This window comes from Spinacia oleracea, chromosome 6 (assembly GCF_020520425.1).
Source record: "Spinacia oleracea cultivar Varoflay chromosome 6, BTI_SOV_V1, whole genome shotgun sequence".
Lineage (NCBI taxonomy): Eukaryota > Viridiplantae > Streptophyta > Magnoliopsida > Caryophyllales > Amaranthaceae > Spinacia > Spinacia oleracea.
Window position 1 is genome coordinate 16,792,347 of NC_079492.1, and position 14,282 is coordinate 16,806,628.

At 42.9% G+C, this 14,282-nt stretch overlaps 1 protein-coding gene across 1 annotated transcript; it reads left to right on the forward strand.

Moving 5' to 3' along the window:
• The first annotated feature begins 5,071 nt into the window (after nucleotides 1-5,071).
• Nucleotides 5,072-10,798, forward strand: LOC110784698 (uncharacterized). Its single transcript, XM_056831976.1, has one exon. It carries the CDS (start codon nucleotides 5,072-5,074, stop codon nucleotides 10,796-10,798), a length of 5,727 nt encoding a protein of 1,908 aa, XP_056687954.1.
• Nucleotides 10,799-14,282: the final 3,484 nt, after the last annotated feature.

A 14,282-nucleotide genomic window follows, 5' to 3' on the forward strand; every position in this document is an offset into this window, starting at 1 on the left:
TAAAAATGTTAATCTAAAATTGAATGTTTTAAAATTAAAATGAAAAATCTATTTATAAGTGTCCCCAAATAGAAGCTAAAATTCGAAAATATGCAGCCCGCGCAGCCGTTCGGTTGCACATATATGTGCGACAGAACATAGAAAACCTGTTCGATCAAACATTAAGTCATGTGCGAGCAAACGAAGCGAAGACAGGCTTCTTCGTCATGTGCGACCGAACAAGAAATCATGTTCGTTCGAATGGTCTTTTCTTGGCCCATGTCTTCTTTGAACTTTGATTTGGTCGAACAGCATAACATGTGTGGCCGTACAAACTCTTGTGCGGTCGAACAAAAGCTTGTGCGTTATTTTACCAAATTTGAGGCATTCTGTCTCCAAAATCTGATTTGTGCGACCGAACAAGAAGGGACGTTCGGTCGCACAAAACTGCGTATTCCTTAGTCTCCAATAGCTTCCTCTGTTCGGGCGCACGAACATCTACTCGGTCGCACAAGCCCTGTTTTGGCTCAATTCTACTTGTTTTCCATCACTTTTCATCATAATCACCTATAAAGCACAAGATGGAAAGAAACTTATAAAAATCATACGAAAAGCTACAAAAAACTATAAAAAAACATAACAAACTAACATGAAATCCTAAGCTAAGAGCAACATAAATGTCGCTCATCACGTCTCTCCACCATGAGCTTCTCCACAATGAATTTCTTAATGCTTTGCAATCCAAGTCGGTCATTTCTTTGTCCGAGTTTCGCATTTTTATAACTCATTTGGATTATCAAGAAAACCTTAAAAGGGACTCGTTTATTAAGGAATTTGAGATCGCTTCCCAAACTTTTATAAAACGCATGAGAGAAGTCTCTAACTTTCTAAATGAATCCATTCGAGATGCTTCATGGGAAAGAGATGATTTTGAGACTAATTTGGCACCTATGACGCATGACATTGAGGAATTGAGTATTGAGGATTATATTCCTACTCATTCCTCCTTGAGTGAGTGCCTCGATGATGGTGAGGATGAGCTTTTTGCTCAATTTTGTTTTCAAGTGCTCAAATCGATTCTAATTGAGGGTGAAAGTAATTTTGCCAACCAAAAAGAGTTTCTTGAGGAGAGTTTGCCTATTTCTTTTTCACTTCCTTATTTTGATTCTTCTTTTTCTTATTTTCTTATTTTTTTCTTTTGATCCCTCTTCTTTTAGGCATCCTTCTCCTCATAGGCATAGAGTTGTAATGTACTTTACTCAATGTTGCAACTTGTCATTGCATACTTAATATCTTCATTTGATAAGTTATTGCGATATTTGAATTGTTATTTACTAGAATGGTCATGCTTGGGACCTTAAACAAGCCTTTCTCGGGAAGTAACCCGTGTTTTATCGCTTTCATTTTCTTATTTCATTTTAATTTTACTTATTTTTCTTTTCAATTTTGGATCTTGTTTTAGGTCCTTAAGTGGAATAAGCGCTCATTCTCGGTAGCATAAGGAAATCAAAGCAATGTTGGAGAAAGTTGACTACAAATGGAGAAATTGGATAATTTGCGGGTATTTACACCCACCTACTACCTGGTAGTGTCCTTCCTATGCCTCTTTTTATTACTCCATGGATTGATTGGGCATATGAATTGATGAGGCATGAGGTTGGATGGTTGAAAATGTTGATTCGGTTAACTCCATTTCTCTTTCTCTAATGTGTTGTGATTTGCGGAACTATGTATATTGGTTGAATGTGTGTTCCCCCCCTTCCCTTGAGTATTTGTTTCAAGCATTGAGGAAAATGCTTAATTCTAGCTTGGGGGGTAGCTTTTCCCTAGCTAGGGGGGAGGCGTCATTCTTTCAATTTTCACTTTTAGTTTTATTGTCATTCTTTTAGTTTCTTTATTTTCACTTTTTCAAAAAATTCAAAATAAGATTATTTAATTTTCTTATTTAATTTTATTTATATTTTCTTTCAAATTTTGATTAAATAATCACAAATTATCACAAAAGGCTTGAAAATCCAAAAAAAAGTCCCATGTGATTGAATAAAAGCACTAAAAATGATTTGATTGTCCAAAGAAAGAATCTCGATGATTTTTAATGTGGATTCCCATGATTATCATTTGGATAATTGAGTAGATGTATTTCCGTTGGATATTTGCATGTGTGAGTTAGGGCGATTAAGGATAGCTTAATCTTTGTTGCTTGAGTCTCTACTTGAAAAAGTTTTCGATAATCCTAAATGGTGAGCTTTAGTTTGAAAAGAGTTTATTTTGGTCTCTTTTGGAAATTCTTTGCTACCTTAATTCCCTTTGGTGCACACTTCATTCCCTTAGGTAAGACCAATGCTAAGAGTTAATTGGATTGTATAGCAAAAAAGATGTGATTTATGTTTTGAGTCCAATAAGTGGTGCAATGAGTCCACAAGGAGAAAGCCTAAGTGTCAAGTTCGAGTCAATAAGTGGCACCAATGATCCCACAAGGCATAATAAGCCTATTAAAGTTTACAAAAAGAAAAAAATAAAGAGCCAATAAGTGGTAAATACCACAAGTCCTTGAGAAAGTGGGTTAGTTTAGATGATTGAGTGGGAGCTTGAAGATTTATTAAGTAAAGTTTTCCATAGTGGTGATGAATGTCATTGCGGCTCAAGAATCGAGACTCTAGACCCATTACTCAAATTCTTTAATCTTATAATCTAAGATTCTCTTAGAAAAAGTCAAGTTTGGGGGAGTGAATGTGCATTTTAGGTGGCCGTGATCATATTTATCCATTTGAGAACAATTTCTGACTTTTGGATGCCTTAGTGAACCTAATTGATGATTCGATGCTTTGATTGTGATTCTCTTGCACCTTAGATTAGTCTATCCCCTATATTCCTAATTCATGGATGCATTTTGATGATGGTTATGCTTTGAAAGTGTGCTTGAATCGACCATGTTTGGTGAACCAAGCTTGATGATATGACTTTGGGTGAAATGTCTTGTTGTGCTTAATAAGAATGATGGGTTAATCTTGTGGGAAACCCTTGCGAGATCTCACTCTCCCTCTAGAGAGATTTAGGGGCTTAAAGAGCTTATTGCATGTGCTTAAATGCAATCATGATTCCTACGACAGTGAATTAGTGTATATTCTATCTCACTTTCTATTTTCTATGTTGATTAGCTTCTTAATAACTCGTTTTGCTCAAATTTTCTATCATATTTCCCTTTGTGTTTCATTGTTTGCTCGTGGACGAGCAAAAGATCAAGTTTGGGGGCATTTGATAGTGACATTTATGTCACTCATAGGGTAGTAATTTAGGCATTATTTGAGTCGGTTTTATTCTATTTTTAGCATTTTTAGTCTTTATTTTACTTGATTTTTTATTTCGATTTTTTATAGCTTAGTTTAGCGTATTTAGCAATTCTTATTAGTTTTCAGACTTATTTTCTTTCTTTCTTTATTTTCTTTGTTTCAATGATTTTATTTTAATTATTTTAGTTTTTGTTATTATTTTCTAAATTATTTTCTATTTCTTTTTATTATTATTATTATTATTATTATTATTATTATTATTATTATTATTATTATTATTGTTATTATTATTATTATTATTATTATTATTATTATTATTATTATTATTATTGTTATTGTTATTGTTATTGTTATTATTATTATTTATTTATTTTATTTATTTTCGATTATCTACTCGTTTTTATTAATGTGTGTGTAGGTGAACGTTCAAGGCACGAGTTCAACAATCAAGTCCATTGTTTTAACTTGTCAAGGAATGAAATGAATAGAGTTTGGGCCTTTGTCTTTGTGGGCCTCAAAGCATGTTGCCAACTACTACCAATCACTTCATCCCTCCTTATCCTTCACCACACCATCACTTCATCCCTCCTTATCCTTCACCACCAACTCCATCTCACCCAATTCGAAGCCTCCATCTCCAGTGCCCCAGGCACGCAGCCACCACAGCCAGCCGGCCAAACAACAACGCTCATCCTCTCTCCTCTACACTCACTGCAACCAAGCAGCGCCACTCCATCCCACCTCTGCTGCCCACACAGCTTCCACGCAACATTCGACACGGCTGCACCATCATCGTAGCAGCTCTCCTCACTCAACACTAAACAACAACAACAACAACAACAACAACAACAACAACAACAACATCATACGCAACAACAAGACCCAAATCAGCCCAAAAATTGAAACCAAAAAACGCAGCCAAAACAGAGAATAACATAGCACATTGGTTCGCTCGAACCCATAAATTGGTTCGGCCGAACCCAAAATTTGGAAAAGTTCATGCAAGTCTGAGATCCGGCCGAACATCCTTTATGTTCGAACGAACAATTGAGCGCGGAATTTTGTACGAAACTAATGAAATTGAGCGGCTGCGATTTGATCGGGTAATGAACGATGGATGATGCGATTTTGATTTATTTGAGCAGCGATTTCGAGCGGTCGATTGTTGATGATGAGGATTAATCGAAGGTGATGCGTTGATAGATGAGAAGAGATGATAATGGACGATGATGATTAAAGACGATGATGAGAGATGATGATTGATCGTGGTTGGTGATGGTTGTACGGGGTGTCCTACCGGCACCACCTGGTACCGGCAGAACTCCCCGTATGTAAACTTAACCTGCAGGTAACCTGGTCATCTTAGGTAAATATCCTCTACCGGCATTTCTACAAGACAGCCTACCGGCATTATCATGAAGACAACCAACCAAGGGTCACTATCAACAGGTCGCTATCTAACCACAAGGGACCTACCAGATCATACCCTTGGATTGGTCTATATAAGGAGCACCTCATTTATTGCTATGAGGTACACAAACACAAACACTTAAACACACTTCTTTCTTACTCTCTAATCATTCCTTAATCATCTCTTAATCTCTCAGTAATCTTACTTAAGCATCGGAGGGGGGATCCTCGAACCACCCCCGAGGCTAGTTAATCCATTCTGTTGTGCAGATATCAACCGGCAATCTCGACAGGAATCCAGTATCCCACAGTCAGCTGTTCTCATTCCACACCCGGAACAATTGGCGCTAGAAGGAGGGGGCCTTATCCCTTGAAACGGTAGAACAGTCAGCATGGATTTCTCACAGAAAGACGGTAAAAAATCAAAGAAAAGTCAAGAAAAAGCAACAACCCCACAACCGGCGACAACCTCCAAGTTCCAACCCTCACTTCTAAACCCCGTCCATCCGTCACAAGCACAATCAGTTATCAGCCCAATAACAAAAAACACCTCGATACCGGCACAAAGGGAATTTACAGTGGAGGACGATGAGGAGTTAGAAATAGAAAGCCCTGCCAGAGAGCAACCGAAAACTCCGCTGGAACAGACGCTGCAGGAACGCCTGTCTCCCCTGTCGGAAGTATTCACGGGAGAGCAACTGAAAACACTGTCAGCGGTGATGGCCGCTTTGTCAGAACTACCAGCCTCGCAGCAGCCAGGGTCAGTCAGCAGTCTAAGAAAGACCAGGCCGACGGTTCCCCAGTTACCTGTTAGGGATCTCCTAACCGCCCTGAATCAAGAAAACACCCCAGAAAAAAGAAAGCGCTCGGATCCGGCGGAAACAGAATGGCCGGAAACAGAGCAAGTCCCCATTGCGGAATACGAACGAAGAGCGCCGGTTCTACAGATAGCTAGACGGCAGACAATCCAGCCAAAGGATTCTCCCCTGTGCCGAGAAATTCTAGAAGAAAGGATGGAAAGGATAAAAATCCCGACAGGGAGATACGATGGGACGACAGATCCGGAGGATCACTGCACCACATTCGAACAGCACATGATGCTGTACACTGATTCTGATGCCATGTGGTGCAAAGTGTTCCCATCCACACTCCTAGGAGTTGCAGCGAGCTGGTATAAGGGCATAGAGGCACACTCCATATACAGCTTCCGACAGCTGCAGGCGTCGTTTTTGTCACGATTTGTGAGCAAACAGAAGAGAAAGAAATCATCGGGAGAGTTGATGTCGTTCGCTCAAAGAGATAGAGAGCCGTTAAGGGATTATCTCACCCGCTTTAACAACGAGTCAATCACTATCCCCAATTTGCAGCAGGAGGTTGCCGTTCTGGCTCTTATGAGGGGAATGCAAGAGTGCGAATTCAAGAAATATCTCAGCCGAAAGTCATACACCAATCTGGGTGACGTCCTGCACAAAGCCAACGAGTACATCAGGGGGGATGAAATGATGAAGATCTCCAATGTGGTAGTGGCAACCGGCGGAAATGTCGGGTACAATCCAGGCTATAACCCACAGACGGGAAAAGGAGGAAACAATTTTCATCAGAGCAATAATCAGCAAGGGGCAGGGCAGAGAAACCAGAATAACAGAAATGCCAATCCACAAGGGCAGAGAAGCCGGCAAGACAGAAGGGAGTCCAGAGGACTCTTTGATAACTACACTCCGTTGAACACACCGCGGACGGCAATTTATAACATAAACAACAAGATGGATGGCTGGAGAAGGCCGCCACCAATGCAGAGTAGGGAAAGGAATGTCAAGAAATTCTGTGACTTCCATAATGAGCACGGCCACCTAACAGAGGACTGCAGAGACCTCAAAGACAACATTGAGGATATGGTCAGAAAGGGGTATTTCTCACAGTATAGGGCAAGGCAGGGAAATGGTAACAACAACTCGGTGGGAGGAAACCCTACCAATTCATACCGGCCACAACAGCAAAATCAACAACAATACCCTAGAATCGAGCAACCATATCAGCCGCCTAGAATCGAGCAAAAACAGCCGGAAACCAGTGCCAGAGCAGAACAGAGGGATGGCGGGAAAAAACCACCCGTGTATGTAATTTCTGGCGGCCCAGTCCACGGAGGGACAATAAGCGGCGCCAGTAGAAGCTTGGAGGAACACAGGCACATGGTAAACTTTCATAACACAAGAGTGTGGCCTAACCCACCCAGCATACCAGTGATGACATTCTCGGAATCGGATTGCAGAGGCATCATTTTCCCGCATGATGACCCACTAGTTCTTACAATTGATATAGCAAATGCCGATGTGAACAGAGTACTGGTAGACGGCGGCAGCTCAGCAAACATCATCTTCTGGGAAGCTTTCAAACAATTGCACATACCAGAGGACGAACTTCAAAGGGTAAACTACCCAGTAATCGGTTTCTCAGGATCTACAGTGTACCCAGAGGGTAGTATAAGGCTGCCGGTGAAAATCGGAGAAGGATCCGAAATGCGAGATCTCATGGTGGATTTCCTAATCATTAAAGTGCCAGCGGCCTACAATGTGATCATCGGTCGCCCATTCATACATGACGTGCAGGCGGTAGTCTCCACCTATCACTTGACAATGATATATATGTCGAACCTGGAAAGGCCGGCAAAGATAAGGGGAAGTCAGTTGGCGGCAAGGTCCTGTTACTTGACTGCTTTGAGAACACCGGGAAGAATGGTCCCAGAAGTGAACTTGACCACTGAGCCGGCAAGGCAAGAGATACACTTGACTACTAAGCCGGCAAGGCAAGAACAACTGTCAAAAAGAAAGAACTGCACAAAAAGGGGTCGAACCGACCTAAACATGGAACACTTTGATGAAATGCCGGTATCAGCACCAAGACCAATGCCAGATGGTCTGACAGAAAATATCGAGCTGGAGGCTGGAAACATGGATAGAACAGTCGTGATCGGTACGGAAATGGGGAGTGACATGAAGGTCAACCTCATAAGCTTGCTGAGAGAGCACGCTGACATCTTCGCATTCTCGGCGGATGAGATGCCTGGTATCGATCCAGAGATAATGGTTCACCGATTAAACGCCGACAGAAATGTTAGGCCTGTACGGCAGAAAAAACGTAATTTCTCCACGGAAAAAATGACAGCAATACAAGAAGAGGTGGATAAACTTCTGGCGGTAGGTTTCATTGAGCCATGTGACTACCCCGAATGGTTGGCAAACGTGGTAATGGTAAAAAAGTCAAGTGGGTCATGGAGAATGTGCGTAGATTTCACCAACCTTAACAGAGCATGTCCGAAAGATTTCTACCCCCTGCCACGGATTGATAGGCTGGTAGACTCCACTAGCGGTCACGCAATGCTCAGTTTCCTAGATGCTTTCTCAGGGTATCATCAGGTCAGCCTGCATAAATCAGATAGGAAGAAGGCGGCCTTTATCACAGATGCAGGAGTTTTCTGTTATAAGGCGATGCCGTTCGGGTTGAAAAATGCAGGGGCAACATATCAAAGGCTGGTTGACAAGGTGTTTGCCGACCAAAAAGGCAGAAACGTGGAGGTCTATGTAGATGACTCTATCGTAAAAAGCCGGAAGGAGGAGGATCATGTTAGCGACCTCCGAGAAACTTTTGAAACTTTGAGAAAATACAGGATGAAATTAAACCCAAAAAAATGCGTCTTCGGAGTAAGGTCGGGAAAATTCCTGGGTTTCTTGGTCAGCGAGCGTGGCATAGACGCCAACCCTGAAAAAGTAGAAGCAATCATCAATCTGCCGCAACCCAAGAGCGTAAAAGACATACAGCGGCTGACAGGAAAAATGGCCGCCTTAAACAGATTTGTGAGCAAGTCGGCAGATAAGCAAATGCCCTTCTTCACAACCCTGAGGCAAAACAAGAAGTTCAAATGGGGGCCGGCAGAGCAAGAGGCCTTTGAAGCTCTAAAAAGTCACTTAAAAAACCTGCCAACAATAGCAAGGGCAAAAGAGGGCGGCAAATTACAACTGTACATATCGGCGTCGCCAAAGACAGTTGCAGCAGTACTGGTAGCCGAAACAGAAAACAAAGGGCAGCAGCCGGTATATTTTGTGAGCCATGTGCTAAACGGCCCAGAAACAAGGTACACGTTGGTGGAAAAAATGGCATATGCAGTCCTCATCGCGGCTAGAAAGTTAAGACCATACTTTGATGCGCATACAATCGAAGTGCTAACAAACTTTCCTCTCGAAAAAGCCATCAGCAAGCTAGATACATCAGGCCGGTTGCTAAAATGGGCAATAGAGTTGTCCGAGTTTGACTTGGAATTCCGGCCAAGAACTGCAATCAAAGCCCAGGCATTGGCGGACTTCATAGTTGAAGTGTCATACCAAGAGGATGAAGTACAAGCTGAAGTATGGGATGTGTCAGTGGATGGCTCAGCTGCACAGACAGGCAGTGGGGCTGGAATAATCATGAAATCGCCAGCAGGAGACATTTTTGAGTATGCTATAAAGTTTACGTTTAACGCGTCAAATAACGAGGCAGAATACGAGGCAGCAATTGCCGGCATCCAAATGTGCCTCGCAGCAGATGCCAAAAGAGTCATACTGACAACAGACTCCCAGCTGGTAGCAAGTCAATTCAGCGGAGAATATGAGGCCAAAGAACCTTCGATGGTCAAATACCTGGAGAAGTTGAGGTCGGTGTCGGCTCAGCTAGAGAAATTCAGCATTAATCTGGTACCCCGAGCAGAGAACACACTGGCAGACGCCCTATCAAAGTTAGCAAGTTCAAATGTCGCTGACTTGAAAAGAACAGTCATGATGGAAGTCATGAATAAGCGAAGTACGGAGTCGGAGATAATACAGGTCATGGCCATCACAACCACCTCAGAATGGTACGATAATATCCAAACATACATACAGACTGGAGCCCTACCAGCAGATTTTGCAGAGGCCAAAAAGACAAGAAGGGACTCGGTTTGGTACATCATCCTGTGGGGACGGTTGTACAAAAAGTCATTTAGCCTGCCATTCTTAAGGTGCCTGACAGCATTCGAGTCAGCAAGGCTGATCGAAGAGATGCACGAAGGAACATGTGGAAACCATGCCGGTGGAAAACCCCTTGCCATCATCTGTCAAAGGCAAAGCTATTACTGGCCAACAATGTTAGAAGATTGTCGAGCTTATGTAAAAAAGTGCGAGAAATGTCAAAAGTTTTCAGCTGTAATAAACTTGCCGGCCAATGATTTGATGCCCATTCTGAACCCAATCCCATTCGCACAATGGGGAATGGATATTGTTGGACCATTCCCAATGGCGGCTGGAGGGCGCAAGTTCTTGATAGTAGCAGTGGACTACTTCACCAAGTGGATAGAAGCAGAGCCGGTAGCAAAAATAACGGCAAACCAGGTGAAAAAATTCATATGGAAAAATATAATAACGAGATTCGGGCTGCCGCAGGCAATAGTTTTTGATCATGGATCACAGTTTGATTGTGCACCCATACAATGCTTCCTGGGATTATACAGAGTAAAGTTAGCTCACTCATCAGTATGTCACCCACAGAGCAATGGGCAAGCAGAGGCGGCGAATAAGCAAATCCTGGCTGCTCTGAAAAAGAAACTAGAAGACTGTAAAGGCAAATGGGCAGATCTTATGCCAGAAATTCTGTGGTGCAACAGAACTGCTATCAAGGAGGCTACCGGCGAGAGTCCGTTCAAATTGAGCTTCGGGTCTGAGGCTGTCATACCGGCAGAAATGGCTCTGCCAACCATGCGAATCCAGCACTACGATGAGGAGAGAAACGATCAGCTGCTGCGACACCAGTTGGATTTCATGCCAGAAATCCGCATGAAAGCAGAAGTAAGTTCGGCAGCATACAAAAGCAGAATGAGCAGAGCATACAACAAGAAAGTGAAGCATCGGCCTCTAGGAGTGGGAGACCTGGTACTGCGGAGAACGGCGGCAACAGGAAAAGGAAATGCTCAAGGAAAGCTGACAGCCAATTGGGAAGGACCATACCAGATATGGGAGGAAATAGTTCCTGAATCATACCGGTTAATGAAAATGGATGGTACCGCGCTCAAAAACTCCTGGAACGCCAGTACTCTGAGAAAGTACTATGTTTGAAAAACTATAATGATTATGTATGAGCAGACTGATTGCAATAGCAGTCTGCATTTTGCTGTTATGTATGGTTAGGGCGGTCCTCAAATACGGCCAGTCCATAAATGAAGGAAGAAAAAAAAAAAAAAAAAAAAGCAAAAAACAAACGCGGCACAAATCAGCACACAAGGTAATGTATGGATGTGATCAGTAGCAGTAAAGAAAATAAATGCCGTCTGGGCACTTTACTGTGAAGCGTAGCAGTCCATAATAAAGTTGTTGTGATCAGTAGCTTTGGAGAAAATAAATGCCGTTAAGGGGCACTCCATTGTGAAGCGTAGCATTCAACGAAGTGTATGGATGTGATCAGTAGCAGTAAAGAAAATAAATGCCGTCTGGGCACTTTACTGTGAAGCGTAGCAGTCCATAATAAAGTTGTTGTGATCAGTAGCTTTGGAGAAAATAAATGCCGTTAAGGGGCACTCCATTGTGAAGCGTAGCATTCAACGAAGTGTATGGATGTGATCAGTAGCAGTAAAGAAAATAAATGCCGTCTGGGCACTTTACTGTGAAGCTAAGCAGTCCATAATAAAGTTGTTGTGATCAGTAACTTTGGAGAAAATAAATGCCGTTAAGGGGCACTCCATTGTGAAGCGTAGCATTCAACGAAGTGTATGGATGTGATCAGTAGCAGTAAAGAAAATAAATGCCGTCTGGGCACTTTACTGTGAAGCGTAGCAGTCCATAATAAAGTTGTTGTGATCAGTAACTTTGGAGAAAATAAATGCCGTTAAGGGGCACTCCATTGTGAAGCGTAGCATTCAACGAAGTGTATGGATGTGATCAGTAGCAGTAAAGAAAATAAATGCCGTCTGGGCACTTTACTGTGAAGCGTAGCAGTCCATAATAAAGTTGTTGTGATCAGTAGCTTTGGAGAAAATAAATGCCGTTAAGGGGCACTCCATTGTGAAGCGTAGCATTCAACGAAGTGTATGGATGTGATCAGTAGCAGTAAAAAAAATAAATGCCGTCTGGGCACTTTACTGTGAAGCGTAGCAGTCCATAATAAAGTTGTTGTGATCAGTAACTTTGGAGAAAATAAATGCCGTTAAGGGGCACTCCATTGTGAAGCGTAGCATTCAACGAAGTGTATGGATGTGATCAGTAGCAGTAAAGAAAATAAATGCCGTCTGGGCACTTTACTGTGAAGCGTAGCAGTCCATAATAAAGTTGTTGTGATCAGTAGCTTTGGAGAAAATAAATGCCGTTAAGGGGCACTCCATTGTGAAGCGTAGCATTCAACGAAGTGTATGGATGTGATCAGTAGCAGTAAAGAAAATAAATGCCGTCTGGGCACTTTACTGTGAAGCGTAGCAGTCCATAATAAAGTTGTTGTGATCAGTAACTTTGGAGAAAATAAATGCCGTTAAGGGGCACTCCATTGTGAAGCGTAGCATTCAACGAAGTGTATGGATGTGATCAGTAGCAGTACAGAAAATAAATGCCGTCTGGGCACTTTACTGTGAAGCGTAGCAGTCCATAATAAAGTTGTTGTGATCAGTAACTTTGGAGAAAATAAATGCCGTTAAGGGGCACTCCATTGTGAAGCGTAGCATTCAACGAAGTGTATGGATGTGATCAGTAGCAGTAAAGAAAATAAATGCCGTCTGGGCACTTTACTGTGAAGCGTAGCAGTCCATAATAAAGTTGTTGTGATTAGTAACTTTGGAGAAAGTAAATGCCGTTAAGGGGCACTCCACTGTGAAGCGTAGCATTCAACAAAGTGATATCAGTAGAAGGAACATTCATTTCAAAATATAACATTCAAACAAACGCGCAAGATAGTAATACCGGCATAATCGGAAGTATCATACGCAAAAAGAAGGAAATATGAAATCGAAAAATTACTTGTCATAAATACATGGCCACAAAAGGGAGTACACGAAAAACCGACAGCCATCACCCAAAAAACTTGCGAAGTGATTAGCTGATAACAAGGCACAAAGGGATGCCGAATAAAACCAACACCGCCACAATAATACGATGTTATAAATTAAAATTACATCAAAGTTGAAGTGCCCTAACAGCATTTGCCAAAAAAATCTAAAGCCAACCGCCAAAATAAAAATAAAAATCCTAACAAGTATGAGGCCGGCTGGGAAAAGAAGAAGATCCGCAAGAGGAGGAAGGTGATGACTGCCGAAACCGTCAAACGGCAGGCTCATCATCAGACCAATAAGCTGCTTTCGGAACATCCAAAGGAGGCAGGGTCCTCTGATTAGCATTGCAAATCACCGCGTCGGGTAGCTCCTGAGGCTCAAAGCCGGTTGCAACCTTATACAGCTCTTTCTCCTCATAACCATCTTCAAACTCTTGCCAGCCATCCTCGTCCAGCTTCTTCACATGGCAAACGACCCGATGTGCAGCACACCAACCGCCGTTATGGCGCAAAGTCAGAATGTCGTTAAACCAGTCAGACTGGAGAAGTTTATCAACGGCTTTCTTGGCGGCAGATTTCTTTACGCCCGGCAAGCTTGCATTAATACTTGCCAGCTGTTGATCCAAACCGTCTGCTCTCTCAGCCTCAGCCTGCAGCTTTGGCTCAATATCACTGAGCCGTTTATTAGCCGCCTCCAAATCAGAAGCCGCAGCATCCAACTTCTTCTTGCTGTCTTCCAGCAAAGACTCAGCATCCTCAGCCCGCTTCCTCAAATCGGCCATATCAATGTTATTCTGAGTCAGCTGCAGCTGGTTCCAGCGGTAAACGTAGTACAGGTCCATGCTGGACTGAACGGCCTGAAAATAAAACAAGGAAGGGAATCAAAATAGCCCTCAACCGGAAAAACATATTGCAAATAAAAAATATATGCGTATAATAAATGTATACACAAGATAACATACCTTGTAGAGGTCATTAAAGTGTTGAGCAGCAGGGGCATCAATCTGACCTTGTGGCCTGTCAGCAGGCGTAATCAAATCTTTAAAGGCACGGTAGCCTAAGTCGCCACCGTCCTTAGCCGAATCAGTAGCCACCGACTCCCCACACAACAGGTCAATGGTGGGATAAAACTGGTCGGTAGGTTCGCCGCCAGGAGTCTCGAACCATGGCTTCATTTGCGGTGGAATCTTGAAAGGAGTATCCTCGATCCAACCACCGGTGCGGAGGGGTAGGTGATAATTCAGATGAGAATCCCCAGACTTGTTCTCGCTGCGACTGGCGGGAGGCATACTAGAATTACCACCGGTAACAGCAGCAGAAGTAGCTTTCCGGTGGAAGTCCTCAATAAAACCGCCGACAGGACCCTCGTCCAAAATCTCAATAGACGCTGGTGGAGACGGCTGCGCCTGAAGGGCGGTTTCAGTAGTTTTCTTGGCAGCAGACTCCAAGACCGGTTCATTTGCCTCGTGATTGGCGTAAGCATCATCCTCACCAGTGCCCCTTGCCCTCTTAGTCGGATTAGACCGACTGGAATTAAGAGACGACCTTTTCCGGCGGGTTCCACCTCGG

Bases quoted from the DNA above. Each gene is read 5' to 3' on its own strand.
- LOC110784698 (XM_056831976.1), top strand. From the start codon at position 5,072: ATGGATTTCTCACAGAAAGACGGTAAAAAATCAAAGAAAAGTCAAGAA.